At 40.6% G+C, this 14,262-nt stretch overlaps 1 protein-coding gene across 2 annotated transcripts; it reads right to left on the bottom strand.

Moving 5' to 3' along the window:
* Window positions 1-514: 514 nt before the first annotated feature.
* Window positions 515-9,857, bottom strand: melk (maternal embryonic leucine zipper kinase). Of its 2 annotated transcripts, none has more exons than XM_034211553.1 (18): window positions 9,721-9,857; window positions 9,336-9,473; window positions 9,165-9,249; window positions 7,776-7,892; window positions 7,560-7,703; window positions 7,391-7,459; window positions 6,744-6,836; window positions 6,115-6,213; window positions 5,566-5,634; window positions 5,203-5,301; window positions 4,805-4,891; window positions 4,509-4,634; window positions 4,091-4,252; window positions 3,659-3,938; window positions 1,968-2,049; window positions 1,553-1,709; window positions 1,369-1,472; window positions 515-1,268 (listed from the first exon to the last, which is right to left on the bottom strand). In XM_034211553.1, exons 3-18 carry the CDS (start codon window positions 9,183-9,185, stop codon window positions 1,091-1,093), a joined length of 1,887 nt encoding a protein of 628 aa, XP_034067444.1. In that variant the 5' UTR covers window positions 9,186-9,249; window positions 9,336-9,473; window positions 9,721-9,857; the 3' UTR covers window positions 515-1,090. The 2 variants fall into 2 exon arrangements, with proteins under 2 accessions (XP_034067444.1, XP_034067445.1); XM_034211554.1 differs by having other exon boundaries at window positions 9,336-9,470.
* Between the last annotated feature and the right edge of the window lie 4,405 nt (window positions 9,858-14,262).

Genomic DNA, 14,262 nt, shown 5'->3' with positions numbered 1-14,262 from the left:
AGCTTTTTTCACTTTGCTCAAATGTTGCTGGCAATGATCATCATTATTTAGTCATAACAATCACACTCCTACAGCCATTTCTGCCATAACCATGATCCTCCAACATTTTGAGTATCAGGGATAAATCTCTCACCGTTTTACATTTACACGAGAACACAGAGCATGTGCATTTCTGTAGTTCAAGGACATAAAGGTATGTGGATGACTTTTAAATAAAAATGCTGTGAACATGTGAGTGAAGGATGTGAGCTTTCAAACCCAAAGCATCTAAAGTGTTGAAGCATTTTTCACACCTTTCAGCACTTATTTGACTAAATGTGAACTTAGAAATGCTGTCACTAAGATAAACTATCACTATCAATCTTTGTACCAAAGAGAAGTGTATACCAGAGGAACAGAAGGATGATGACAAAGTGTAAAACACACCACTGCGCCATCAAACTGCTGAGTGAATAAAAAAAGAAAATCTGACGTAAATTAATCTTGATCATCTGTCTACATAAACACAGACATATTAGATCCACTAGAAACCATTTATTTTTCTCCTCGTCAGTCAAAATCTTACACACACAATGCGACAGACAGTAAGAACTGGATAAGCACCAATGAGAAATAAAAGAAGACAGTTCATACAACACAACCATGTAAAACGCAGTGATGGAAGAATTTTAAACATGTACATTAATAACAGGAAATTACACCTATAGGGAAGAATAACGACATCAAGACATAAATATGGTAATAAGCAGCCAGAAGGTATACTGTAAATAACATTGTTTCATTTCACACATTCATCTCAAGAGGACTGACTGAGATCCTATTCAGCTTTACAATTAAAAAGTGAAACAGCCATACTGACATGTAATTCTCATACATTTAATGTAACATGTTCTCTGGGGATGGCAGGCTGGCCTAAGGACAATTTCAAATATTCACTATGAATAACGAAGAACTAATCATTAATGTGTTAAGACACGGATCTTAGTCTGAATCTCTGCTACAATTCCTAATCAGACATCATTTATTGTAGGACACAAAAAGGCATCCATTGATTTACACTGGGAGTGATATTGACAGGAAAGTGCATTATTTAGATACTGGATGTGGCGAGGATGTCCTCCACCAGGCGCTTGTAGACCCAGGCGTCCCCCTTCAGCCTCTGGCGGCGGACCCCCACAACCTCTGGCCTCTGCAGCATGCACACCTCCAGCTCAAACGCCATGGTAACCTTACCAGAGTCGCCCCAGGTTTGACACTTTAGGGTATACCTAAATGAAGGAAGGTGACAGAAAGATTAGAATTGGTTCAAAGAATAGGCAGAAATGGGCTATCTGATCAGAACGAAGAGGTTAAGGCGTGTCTTCTCACCCTTGCTGTGTGAAATCAACATTTTTCTCCGGCAGGATGGACAGGATCTGGTTCAGGATTTGGTCTGGGTTGGTCTGACTGGTCAGAGTAACGTTGTACTGCGCCTAGGGGAAGACACAGACAGAAAAATAATGATGTACACTATTTTTGACACAGAATGAGTATGAAGGGTTGACTTGCATACCTTGATCTTGCGCGGGCCGTCACGCAGGGCTCGTCTCTTGCTGGGAGTGAGCATGGTGATCATCTTATCCAGACCTCTCTCCAGGGAACCAAACACCTTTCCTGCTCTCTTCTTCTTCCCGCTGTCTGATGTCACTGCCATGTCCAATGAGCGAGACCTGGAGAAAAAAAACAAGGACTCTCATGACCTGTCATTTTATCAAACTTTTCTTACCGAAAGCAGGAGGTAAGATGAAGATGTATTATCATAAATATCAACTTTTAACCGTGGTTGAGTCTCTGTAGACCATAAGCCATCTTGTAGTCTTAGATGTGAAGAGTATTTCTCTTCTCATTCTATTATTGCCTGCATTTATCAATTTTAGCACACACACCATCCCTTACTCCCTCTCTTTTACATCAGATCCCCCACTCACCTTCGCTCAGGACTGAAGGCCACTAATTCGACGTTTGCAATCTCCTTGAACTCTGCTCTCTTCTTAGATGCACTGCCTTCACCTACAACACAGACAGACATTTTGTTTGAAAAATAGTGAATAGAGAAAGAACTTAAAGCTGCGACAATTAGTCCAACTGTTGGTTCGACAAAAACATAATTGCAAAAAAAAAGCATGGAATAAAACTGAATATCATACAATTTCGGACTGACACAAAACATTTGAAGACACCATTGTTGACTTTGAGAAACTAGGATAACAATTGTATTTTACCATAAGATTAATTAATCAACTCAGAAAATAATTTGCATATTAATAAATAATTATCAGTTGAAGCCCTTCTGTACAAAAATCCGACTTAGGTAATGTTTGGAACCTGAAAGTATCTTGAGAGGAAACAAAAGGGGAACTCCGATGGGGATTAGATGAGAAAGTGACCGATACAGCCCTTTGCTCTTACGCATGAAACTGGATGGCTTTGTCATCAGAGTTGTGAACACAAAGGCTTTGACACACACACACACACACACACACACACACACACACACACAACACACACACACACACACACACACACACACACACACACACACACACACACACACACACACACACACACACACACACACACACACACACACACACACACACACACACACACACACACACACACACACACACACACACACACACACACACACACACACACACACACACACACACACACACACCACACACACACACACACACACACACACACACACACACACACACACACACACACACCCACACACACACACCACACACACACACACACACACACACACACACAACACAGGGGGAGAGCTAGGCTTTAGTGGCAAGAGAACACATGTCACTACAGCCCACGTGGGACTGTGAGCAGAGGAAAGAGACAGCTACACCTGTCACAGCACACGCCTAGGGACGGACACACAGACCACAGCGTGAGTGTGTGTTTTAAGAAGCAGCATGTCTGCACTGTAGCTTAGAGAACAGAAGGCTGAAAAGAGAGCAGGGCCAAGCCAAATTCCAAGAGTTTAACACCCAATAGTCGACTGCTTAGCCCACCTGTGGACGGGTTTATAGAAGAAACTAATGAGGCTGGAACTCAGAGCAGAGAATTCACTTTGACAAATAATTAAGACTTTAATGATTCTTCATTCATAAGTGACCTTCACTCACAGATAAAGGAAAATAATTAGCTTCCTGATAATAATAACCTCACCTTTGAGTTGACAGTGATAAGTGTGTATGTAAATGAGAGTGTTTGAGTGTGTCCATTCTCCGTGGTTTCAGTAATGACAGCTAAATCATAGAAACATGAGAGGCTTTGGGATAGAAAATAATAGGCCCAATAAATGAGTTTATTACTAAAAAGACAATTTACTTGCAAATGTGTGGCATGTGGACGTGGCACTTATGATTATGAGATGCATGAGGACTGAGCGAGGGAAAGATAAATGAGAGAGCGCAATGTGGAGAGGGCCAGTTGGCTAATGCAAATAATCGAATAGAGATTGTACTTTGGGCCCTTGTTTGGAACGTAAAAAAACAATTACAGTATACAAACAAACTGCATGATGAACTGAAACTGTGTGTTGCCTGTTCTAGATTACTGCCATGGGTTCAGTGGTTGAAACTGCTCTTACCTTTAGGTGCGTCTGCATTGGCCACGTTAGCATTTTTACTAGGTGTGGTCAACACATTCTTCTTGGGCCGTGGATTCTTCTTACTGGACACGGGAGTTCGAGGAGGAGGCAGCGCAAATAATTCAACGTCTTGCTGCTGCACCGCCATATTCTCCTTGTTCTCACTGGTTCGTTCCTGGTCTCTGTCCCTTCTCTCCTGGCGGTGCTGTGCCGCTGTCCGCCCCCTCTCTGGAGTCGGACTGTAAGCGTACCTTTTCTCCACCGCTGGGGATGCCAGTCTCTTTAGCAATACAAAGAAGAGAAAAGCTTGATGTTAGTAGATTTCTCTGGAAGAGGCACAAAGGGCATAACCTTTCAGCAATATTTCTAACCCAAAATGAATCTGTGAGGACATTGGAGACAGCATTCACTCATGTTCCAAATTTCACATACCGTGTCTTTGTTTACAGCTCCATCTGGCTGACCTCTGACTCCCTGGGGTGTGTAATGTTTGGCTGAAACCCAGGGGCAATCATCAATGTAGTCCGAGCAAAGGTCCAGAGAACCCATCATCACGGCATCTTCATCCTCACTCAAGTGAAGAGCTTCCATTGACTGACAGCAAGAGAGAAGAAATAAGACATTTTTAAAAAAAACAAAAAGACGAAATAAGAAATAAAAACAACAAAAATACAAAATAAGAAAAAGAAAAGACGACAAAATAAGAAAGAAAATAAAGAAAAAGACAACAACATATACAGCATATCTGGATACTGGGAAACAGCAAGTATGTCCTAGGTAGAGTAATAAAGCCGTCAGTAGCCCAGAAAAAGAAGAAAAGCCTTCTGGGAGTTGTGGTGCCGAGTCTGACCTGTAGTCCCTGGTGCAGAGGAGAGTCCTCACACACTGTGGGTTCAGGGCGCATGCGGACAGGTTTGCCCCTCTGCTTCTTTGACAGCAGCAGCAGGTAGATGGCTGAGGTCTGGTCATACCGCCACTGTAAGAGGACATTTGTTTTAGACTGCATATCAAATAGAGAGTATGTAAATTACGCAGAATAAAGGGGTTGTTAATATGATTAACATATGCAGTTGTTGTGATGTCACCATCCATAACGCAACATAATCACAACTGTTGTTGAACAGACCAGCATAATAAACATTTTACCTCCTTGACCAGCGCAGTGGTGCTCCCCCTCGATCGCTTCATGTTGACAGCCATCTCAGTGATACAGTCCTCATCGATGTGGCCGAGCTACAAAAAGACCCAGCATGGTTACACAAAATGCAAGACAGACCCTCCTTAACTTTGTATTGTTTTTATATGTCAGCACTAAACAATATTATCTCAAACAATTATGTTCATATTAAGAATTATTTCAAAAGTCAGATAACTGATGACATTTTCTGTTGGAAATCAAAATAAAAAGAGGCTAAAGTAAAACAGATAGCATACTGCTCCATTAACTGTTAAAAGCTACTATTTGTTTGCAGTTGTGCTTTTTTTATTTAGATATTTTTGTCTGTATGTTATGGATGAATGTGTGTGTGTGTGTGTGTGTGTACCGGCTTTCTGCTAAGCCACTCCACGGGGCTGTTGTAGTCTTTCATCACCCAGGGATGGTCAAGCAGCTGCCGAAGAGTAATACGCCACTTGGGGTCCACCTACAGGACAAACACAAGAACTACAACTCAATAATCAAGAGACGACACATCCAACAACCAATAAAATATCTAAAATGTTGTACAAGTCATTAAATGATATGCACCAACAATGTTAAATAATTTTTTTTTACTACTTCTATTATTTTGTAAAGATGTGTGTAGATGAGTTCCAGTAGTGTGCAATGAGAACCAGACTAGTAACTCATGGAGGGAAATGTCTACAAAATGGCTAAAAAGTGAAGTGATAAAAGTATTGTTATGCACCTGCAACATCTGATTGAGGATGAGGATACTTCCTGGAGATAGCCAATGGGGGTTATCATATTTGCCTCTCTGAAGAGATAAAAGATGTACAAAAACAATTGTGAAACATGATAGTATTGGGATTTGATTGAGCTTAATACAAACAATTAAACGGAATTGACACAAGATATTGAAGCTAGTGCAGCCCCCTCAGCATCCCCCCCATCCCGCGTCCATTCGCGATGTCTCGCTGTCTCGCAGACCCCACGCAGCAAGCAGGAAATGAACCTAGCTCACACTGTCCGCTCCTCGCAGCAGCGAGCCGCGCAACGTCCCGTCAACACGGCACCCAGACCCCACGCAGCATTCTCATCTGTTTGTCATTGCTGGTGTCATTTTCTGGTTGCTAACGCCATTGTAACACATAATCACTGATGTTCCACTGTAACGGTGGTGGACCATAGTGGTAGACTCATCAGAACAGAGTGGGCGAGCTGACCAATCAGAGCACAGTGGGCTCATTTAAATATCAAACATCTTAAACAGCTAGAAGAAGGTCAGCTCTCTTACTGCAATCTTCCTGTAGAGGACCCCGCAGTTGTCGTCATCAAAGGGTAGATATCCACAGAGCAGAGCGAACAGCAGCACCCCCATGCTCCACACATCAGCCTGCACATCACACAGCAGTATTTCAGCTTTACAGTTAGGATTTCACAGCTCAGTTGCACTGAGTCATGCACCAGCGAATACACTCAGCAAACCACGAAAAAGCAGAAATGTGGAACAGGCAGGTAAAATGAATTTGATTGGGGAAACAAATGTGTGTGGTACAGGGTTCCTACAGCTTCAAGGAAGTTGTAAACAATGTTTGAAATGCTACATGGAATTAAATTCAAGAACACCTTTACAAATACTAAAACTTATGGACAATTTAGCTTGCTACTGGTTTCGAAGATAGGAATGGGCGTGTTTGTGTGCCGACTTGGCAGTTTTGTCTTTTCTTACTCAGTATGTAAGTGCTTAATCCACAAAAAAAAAATTGTGATCGAAATCCTGATCTGTGTGACATTAGTGCACAAGAGGCATTCAGTAAATAGTAAATAAAACTCTGGTAAAATAAGGTTTTTGAAGATCTGCAGGAATTCTGAAATGTCATAACACTGGTGGTGCTCATAGTTGGAAAAGGCATCATCTCTCACCTCTGAACCAATGTATGCTTTTCCCTGGATGAGTTCAGGAGCAGCGTAGGCAGGGCTGCCACAACACGTCATCAGCTCATAACCCAGACCTCCCTAGAAGAGACATGACCACATGTTCACATCATGTTAAAAGGCATTAATCACCATGTCTCAAACTCAAGGCCCGGGGGCCAAATCCGGCCCGCGACTTCATTTTATGTGGCCCCGCAAGAGCTTGCAAAGAATATAATACGTTTATTATACGGTTACATGCCACTTTACAGAAGCAGGTTGCCCATAAACTATATGTCCCACAATGCATCTCGTTTTGCGCACTGAAGAGACTTGCAATTATTTGCCCTGGACATCTGCTTTCAGACGTAGTTAATGACTAAGTTATTATCCTATCCGATAATAATCCAATGCAAAGGCAATAATGTAATATAATACATTATTTTATATTGTATATTTATATAGTTACAACCGGCCCTTTGAGTGCAACCTTTATGCGAATGTGGCCCGCGATGAAATTGAGTTTGACACCCCTGATGTAAACACTTCAGCTGCAATATTGTCCACAAGGATGTTTTGTTTAATACACTTTTCTCTATAAATTGTAAACACAATACCACAAACACAATAAGACAGAGAATAAGTTGATGACGTACCTTAGGTTTGGCACACAATCCAAAGTCTATGAGCTTCAAGTTGTGGTTTTCATCGATCAATAGGTTTTCCTACATTTCAGAAAGACAAGTGTTGTAGCAAATGTTAAGATTAGGATGCTGTCACAGACAAGGAGACACTCTTTCACATGGAATCAGCGCTTGTGCTCACCGGTTTGAGGTCCCTGTGTGCGTATCCCTGGCTGTGGACGTAGGCCATCGCTGACACAATCTGCCTGAAGAAAACCCGGGTCTCCTCCTCTGACAGACGGTCCTTTGCTATGATGTAGTCAAACAACTCGCCACCTGGACAGTACTGAGAGGGAGACAATTGTAAAATAAAACATAAATAAGGTCATATTCACACTCAGTCTATGTGTGTGCCTACCTCCATCACTATGAAGATCTGGGTGGTGGTCTCTATGACGTGGTAGAGACGGCAAACATGCTGATGGCTCAGGTTCCTCATGGCCTCGATCTCCACCTTCACACGGGGCAGGTCCTCCTGGGGTGACAAACAATTTCTTTATTAATTGAAAAATGTGTGAAATTTAAATAATGATGTTCTTCACAACACAGAAAGATCAGCATACAGAAATGTTTGGGTACATGAAACAGTGGAGCAATAGTTTATGTATGGATCAATCATGCCGTTTTTGTAAAGGTTTGTTGGCATACATGTGCACTACAGCCATGTATATATAATCAGGGGTGCACATAACTGGTACGCAGGTATGCATGCACGGTAAAAATCTGAAATGCGCAATGTCACTTGCGTCACTAAGCGCCTTTGCGTACCTGATAGGTCATCAAAACAAAACACATATTTCGGCTACACGTGTTCCTTGTCTGGTAAAGGTGCAGCTAGTTTGAATGACTTTGTATACTGCAGGGCAGCTTGTGAATTTACTCCAGGTGGAACTAAAGTCTGATTTAAGATTTGATTATATTTCACATCATTCATCCAAATCTGTAAATAACTAAAAAGGTATTAAATAAATGTAGTGGAGTAAAAGTACACCATTTACCTCTGAACTGCAGTACAAAGTAGCATAACATAGAAATACTCAAGTAAAGTACAAGTATCTCAAAATTGTTCCAAAGTACAGTACTTGAACAAGTGTACTTAGTTACTTCCCACATCTGAAATCAGATATGACTTCAAGTCATGTGATCATTTCTTAGTATTTGACCCTTCAACTTGGCCTCAGGAAATGTGAGGATTTCACATTTTTGGCAACAAGTTTTGGAGAAAACAATTGCAGGCTTAAACAGGGACAGGGAGGTGCATCTGCAGCATCTTCATCATCTACCATGCAAGCAGTGGAAATAGAGGACAGTGAAGGAGACACTGAGGAGGACAGTGAGGAAGACTGCACTTTTCATTTATCTAATCGTTTATTTGAAGAGGGATATTGATGAACATTTAAAACAAATAATGCTTTAAAATGTAAACATGTCGGATTTTAGCTTTGAGCTAATTTCCACTTATTAACACCACGCTTCGCGTAGGGTGAGTACCAAATGCTGTCTCCTGGTACTCATCTGAGTAACTCACTAAAAAAGTGATGTGCACCCCTGCATGTAATATACAATAGTGATGCTAATGTTTATGCTAATGTGATTCGGAATATTATATGTTGAGTCCATGAAAAAACAATTAAATAGGGTTACACCTTGAACACACCACTTTGGGCGTGGTCATTTCTTTTAATCTATTGTATAAAAATGCAAGTTATGTTGAATAATGCTCACATTTACAACTGATCTAACTTACCCCTAGATCCTTCTTGTTCATGATTTTAATGGCAACCTTCTCTCCTGTCTGGAGGTGTCGACCCAGCTTGACTTTGGCAAGCCTCCTGACAAACATACAAAAACACACGTCAGAGTGGATATGGCACTGACAGAGCTGTTTCGATAAAGGACATATCACCATTGCCATTACCTGATCCGATGGTTTCATAAACGTCATAATATTTGTAGAGCTCGTCGGCTCCGCGGTGCTCCGTCCTTTCCACAGGCATCCTCCTGCTCTTTATCCAGTCTATCCTCCTGTCTCAGCCCCACGATGGTGACCTCACTGCTGCGAGAGGAAACCCGTTTAACGTACAGCACCACTGCTAGCACTAAACTCTCTAGCACTAAACTCGCTAAATCACTAAATTAACCAACCTTTCCTTCATAAGTAAAAGCAGCTTTAGATAGCTAACATTTTCTAGCAAGCTTGTGTCAAATGACGTAAAAAAGTATCCAAACTAATACAAGTAACGTTAACGTAATTAAAGCCTACTTCACTCCAAGCTAACTGAATGATGCTTCTTGAATGTTACCTGAATCTTTAATGAAACTGAGGGACGGAGGAGATGAAATCAGTTAGGAATCAGACGCCACATAGAAAAGCCCTCGAACAGAGATGTTTTGTTACAGAAGTTTGAATTTCGTACGTTGACGTTGACTTCACTTCCTGCTTCCGGTTTGAGCGACGTGCACCCCTTGTGGCGAACAACAGTACTGCAGCCATGAACTCAGGAATCAGAGGTTTTTTATTATTATAATAATAATACATTACATTTATATAGCGCTTTTCCAGGTGCTCAAATCGCTAAAGTTAAGCATCAGTAGCTACAGTTATGGTATTGCAAAACGTAGGTCCCAGGCTCATTCAACAATGCAACATAAATATATATAAGACATAAATAATAAAACATAATGCAAGAAGAAACAGAATAGACAGGAGAATGTTGCAAGTGACCAATATGCAAGCAATGCAGGAGAAGTAAACTATATACTTGTTAAATAGAATAGGACGAGCTAAACATTTAATTAAAATACTTTAAAGGAATAAAATACTGTTTATTGTGATAATAAATAGATATGTGGAATGCAAACGATGCATGCTATTGAATGAATTCATGATGCTTTTGAGACTGCTTTTTACACTGTTATGTGTTTCCTTTGTTCTCAAACCTCAATGGAAAAAGGGGGGGAAGCATATCTGTTTGTAAGTGTTCTTAAATCATTCAAAGTTGAATGAGCACCTCTAAAACTGTTTTTATTTTTTAAAATAGGCCTAACTTTTATGAAGGTAGCCCACATTAGTTTAAGCAGGTGTATTTTATTAAGTGGCAACTGTGCGTATGCATATATAAATACAATAACACATTAATAGAAACACCTAGATAAAGTCAGATCAAAACTGTCTTCCGATCTTGGTTTTGGACCAAGATTGGAAGACATTGGTGAAATAAATATTTAAATTGTTTACTTAAAATTAGCGCTACAACCACATTGTATTAACGTTTAAGGCTGATGCTTTTATCAAACATATTTATTAAAACATTTTTACAGCATACATTATGCCGTTTTATGGCACATATTATTATGTATCATATTATAAAAGTATTAACAATAGACATTTTGTGTGTTTGTAAGGTGGGGTTGGCTTGAGAGGTGGGAGGGGAAAAGACAGCGTTGGAGGGAAGTAAGGAGAAAATGTATGATCCTAATCTGGGACTGTGACTCCAGAAAATCACAGAAAAAACATCCGAGATCTCTGCCCAGAAGAGCGCAGTCCTAGGAACAGTATACGATACTGCACAGAACCCTCAGACTCCCAGGCCTCTGGCAGAGGACCCAAGCTTGGAAAAACAAAAGACTGCCGGTGAGTGGCGCTCGCTTTTTTGTGGAATATTGGTGATGACGTTCAGGCAACAACTTGTGGGATTTAAAGCATCCTGTTTGTTGCCATGTCTGAACTGTTCAGCTGGGCATGTGGCTGCAGCAGCTGACCAGAAAGGTGTATTTAAGTTGTCAGAAGGTGTGTGTGCCTTCACCTAAACAACTCCTCAAGCCTGTAATTAGTAAAAGGTGAGAGGTGAGGTGAGAGACCACTGCTTGTTTTTAACAGACCCCTGTACTTGTCAGCCACCTGTAATGAGTTTATACAACCACTCTCACTGTTAAAGTTTTATTTTTTAACTACAATTTCTTTCATGGTCAGTTGTCCTACCAAATGTATCGGAAAGGACAACTTCCTTCACCTTCTTATCATTTTGGGACAAGTTAGGTCTTAACTTAAGAAAAACTTCCTAGGTCTCCCAATAGCCCCGACACATATGCATTAGTATTTGAAATGTAAGAAAAAACATGTTCTCCAAGTAAAAATGTGAAAATATCACATCCTGATACTTATTCAACCCTGACCGACAACTGCAGAGGAATGTTAGTGATTGATCGGTGGTCGTCCTTTGTTTCTCATGGTGGTTAGGGGAGGTCCAGGTGTCAGCGGGATGACAGAACCTATCATTTGGTTTCTGGGGCAGCTGGCCTGACCGGGACAGAGGGACATCAAACAACCCACAGCTGGAGGAAGAGTGAGAGGAGAGGAGACAAGAAAATGAAAATGACAAGGTAGTAGAGGAAGATGTGAAAAATGGGAACTGGAGAAGAGAGAAAAATGTAGAAAATCTGATTTAAAGGTGATGTAAGGCAAGGCAATTTTATTTATATAGCACTTTTCAGAACGTGGCGATTCAAAGTGCTTTCCAAATTAAAAGCAAAAGACATTTAAGAACAAATATAGCATAAATACATTATTAAAAAGGCATTTAAAAACAGGTATAATAAGCAAAGGTAATGAAAAAAATTAAATAAATAAACAGCAGGTACAGAATACATGACTAAAAAGGCATACTGTAGTGTGAGTATGGGCAGCTCAATTAAAAGTAGCGGCAAATAGGTGCGTTTTTAGTCGGGATTTAAAAATAGGAAGTGTTTTGACGGACGTGCATGATTTTGGCAGTTTGTTCCAAATTGTTGGGGCATAATAACTAAAAGCTGCTTTTCCATGTTTAGTGGTTATTCTCGGAACAGAGAGCAGACCCGACCCAGAAGACCTGAGACTCCTGGATGCTTCATAGTGATGGAGTAGGTCGTCTATATACCTCGGTCCTAAGCCATTTAGAGATTTAAAAACTAGCAGTAGTATTTTAAAATCAATTCTTTGGCAGACTGGAAGCCAGTGTAATGATCTCAGAACCGGAATGATGTGATCCACTTTTCTAGTGTCAGTGAGTACTCGAGCAGCAGCGTTCTGAATCAGCTGCAGCTTTCTGATAGATTTTTTAGTGAGCTCTGTGAATACACTATTGCAGTAATAATAATAATAGATTGAATTTGTTAGCGCTTTTACAGGTGCTCAAAGACGCTTTACAGATATAGTGAAGAGAAAAGAAAAGGAAAGAACAACAAATAAATATATAGTTACAGTTGAAGTCAAATAATACAAAAACAATCACATATTAAAAGCCATTGAAGAGGTGAGTTTTTGTGAGTGTTTTGAAGGTGGTGAGGTCAGTGCAGTCTCTGATGAGTTGTAGGAGTGAGTTCCAGAGGGAGGGGGCAGCGACGGAGAAGGCTCTGTCCCCCCAGGTCCGGTGATTGATGTGGGTGGGGATGGATAGGAGGTTGGCTTCTGATGAGCGGAGGCAGCGGGAAGGGGCGTGGTGGTGCAGCAGGTCTGTGAGGTAGGGGGGGGCCTGATTGTTGAGGGCTGTGTGAGTAATGAGGTAGTCGAGTCTACTGAAAATAAAAGCATGGACAAGTTTTTCTAAATCCTGTTGCGACATTAGTTTTTTAAGCAACATTAGTTTTTTAAGCGACATTCGTTTTTTAAAGGACAGAATCTAAGGGACAGAAATATTTGATTTAAGTGTTGAGCTAAATTGCTGTGGACTCTATGTTCGTCCACAATGTCTTTTACTATTTTGTGTTATTTTCTTCTTGTTTTTTGTGGTAAATGTGGCCAGCTAAGACACACACATTGAATTACTAAATACAGAGAAACACTGACTAAATCCTTTTTTAAATCATCACATATGGTTGGTTGTAGAGAAAGCAGAAATAATCTACTTTTTCTTTTTTGCAAATCTTTCAGTGAGGGCTCTGTCCTTCTCAAATCTGCATGAGCTCACAATTTTACGGCACATTTAAACATGTTTTTTATGTTCTGTAACATCCTCTGGGTCTTTTTATAAGATGCATCTCAGGAGAAACTTTACTTTTATATCATACAAATATATATAAATGGTTGATATGCTTGAGGGGCAAATTATGTTACAGTCAATGGTTTTACCAGACACAGCACCAGCCTTGGACAGCCTGCGTTTTCGTTTGTCAGTTTCACATATACAAGCTTCATACAGTATGCAGTCAGTCATATTCATGAGGTCAATCGATAAATCTCAATGTAATTGCACCAAAGTTACAAAAGATGACAACTACCTTATCTTTAGAGAACATTGAAGTATCCTGTACGCATGTAAGTCTATGATTGTTCATGTGACTGCCAATATGTTTGTTAAAGAGTTACTGTGGCACTCTGTGTGTGTGTGTGTGTGTGTGTGTGTGTGTGTGTGTTTGCAGTTGTTCTCGAAAGTGATTCAGTTCTCCTTCATCATTGAGTCCCACACAAAGGATGACGTTTTACCCTCAGATACATTTTTTTAAATTCACTGGCCAGGAAATCAACCCCCACAGAGACACACTCCAAAAGTCTTGAGAGATGTTATGGTATAATATTTTCATGGACATTAATGATGTGGAGAACTTCAAACCCATATGGGTGCAATATATTCCCTGGCTGAATGTGTCAGTTCTGGGCAGAGGACTGATTTAGCCCAGTAAACACAAAATGTAGCGCAGCTTGCTTGGCTCTTTAATTTTCCACGGTGTTTTGTCAGGGATTAAGAACAAAGAAGAGTTGGAAATGATCAGAAATGACTTGAAATGTCAAGCGCAACTTATTGTGGCATTGTGGAGGAATTTAGTGGGATGGAGCACAGATAATGTGTTTCGCCTACCTGCAGCAGTAG

The sequence above is a fragment of the Gymnodraco acuticeps genome, unplaced genomic scaffold (genome assembly GCF_902827175.1).
Source record: "Gymnodraco acuticeps unplaced genomic scaffold, fGymAcu1.1, whole genome shotgun sequence".
Taxonomy (NCBI): domain Eukaryota; kingdom Metazoa; phylum Chordata; class Actinopteri; order Perciformes; family Bathydraconidae; genus Gymnodraco; species Gymnodraco acuticeps.
Note: the sequence above shows the minus strand (reverse complement) of the source record. Positions and strands in the feature narration are given on the sequence as shown.

Bases quoted from the DNA above. Each gene is read 5' to 3' on its own strand.
- melk (XM_034211553.1), bottom strand. From the start codon at position 9,185: ATGAACAAGAAGGATCTAGGG. The intron at 5,635-6,114 runs GTAAGAGAGCTG...TTATCTCTTCAG, and splicing joins TCCTCTACAGGAAGATTGCA to AGAGGCAAATATGATAACCC. The intron at 4,253-4,508 runs GTCAGACTCGGC...TCTTGCTGTCAG, and splicing joins CTCTGCACCAGGGACTACAG to TCAATGGAAGCTCTTCACTT.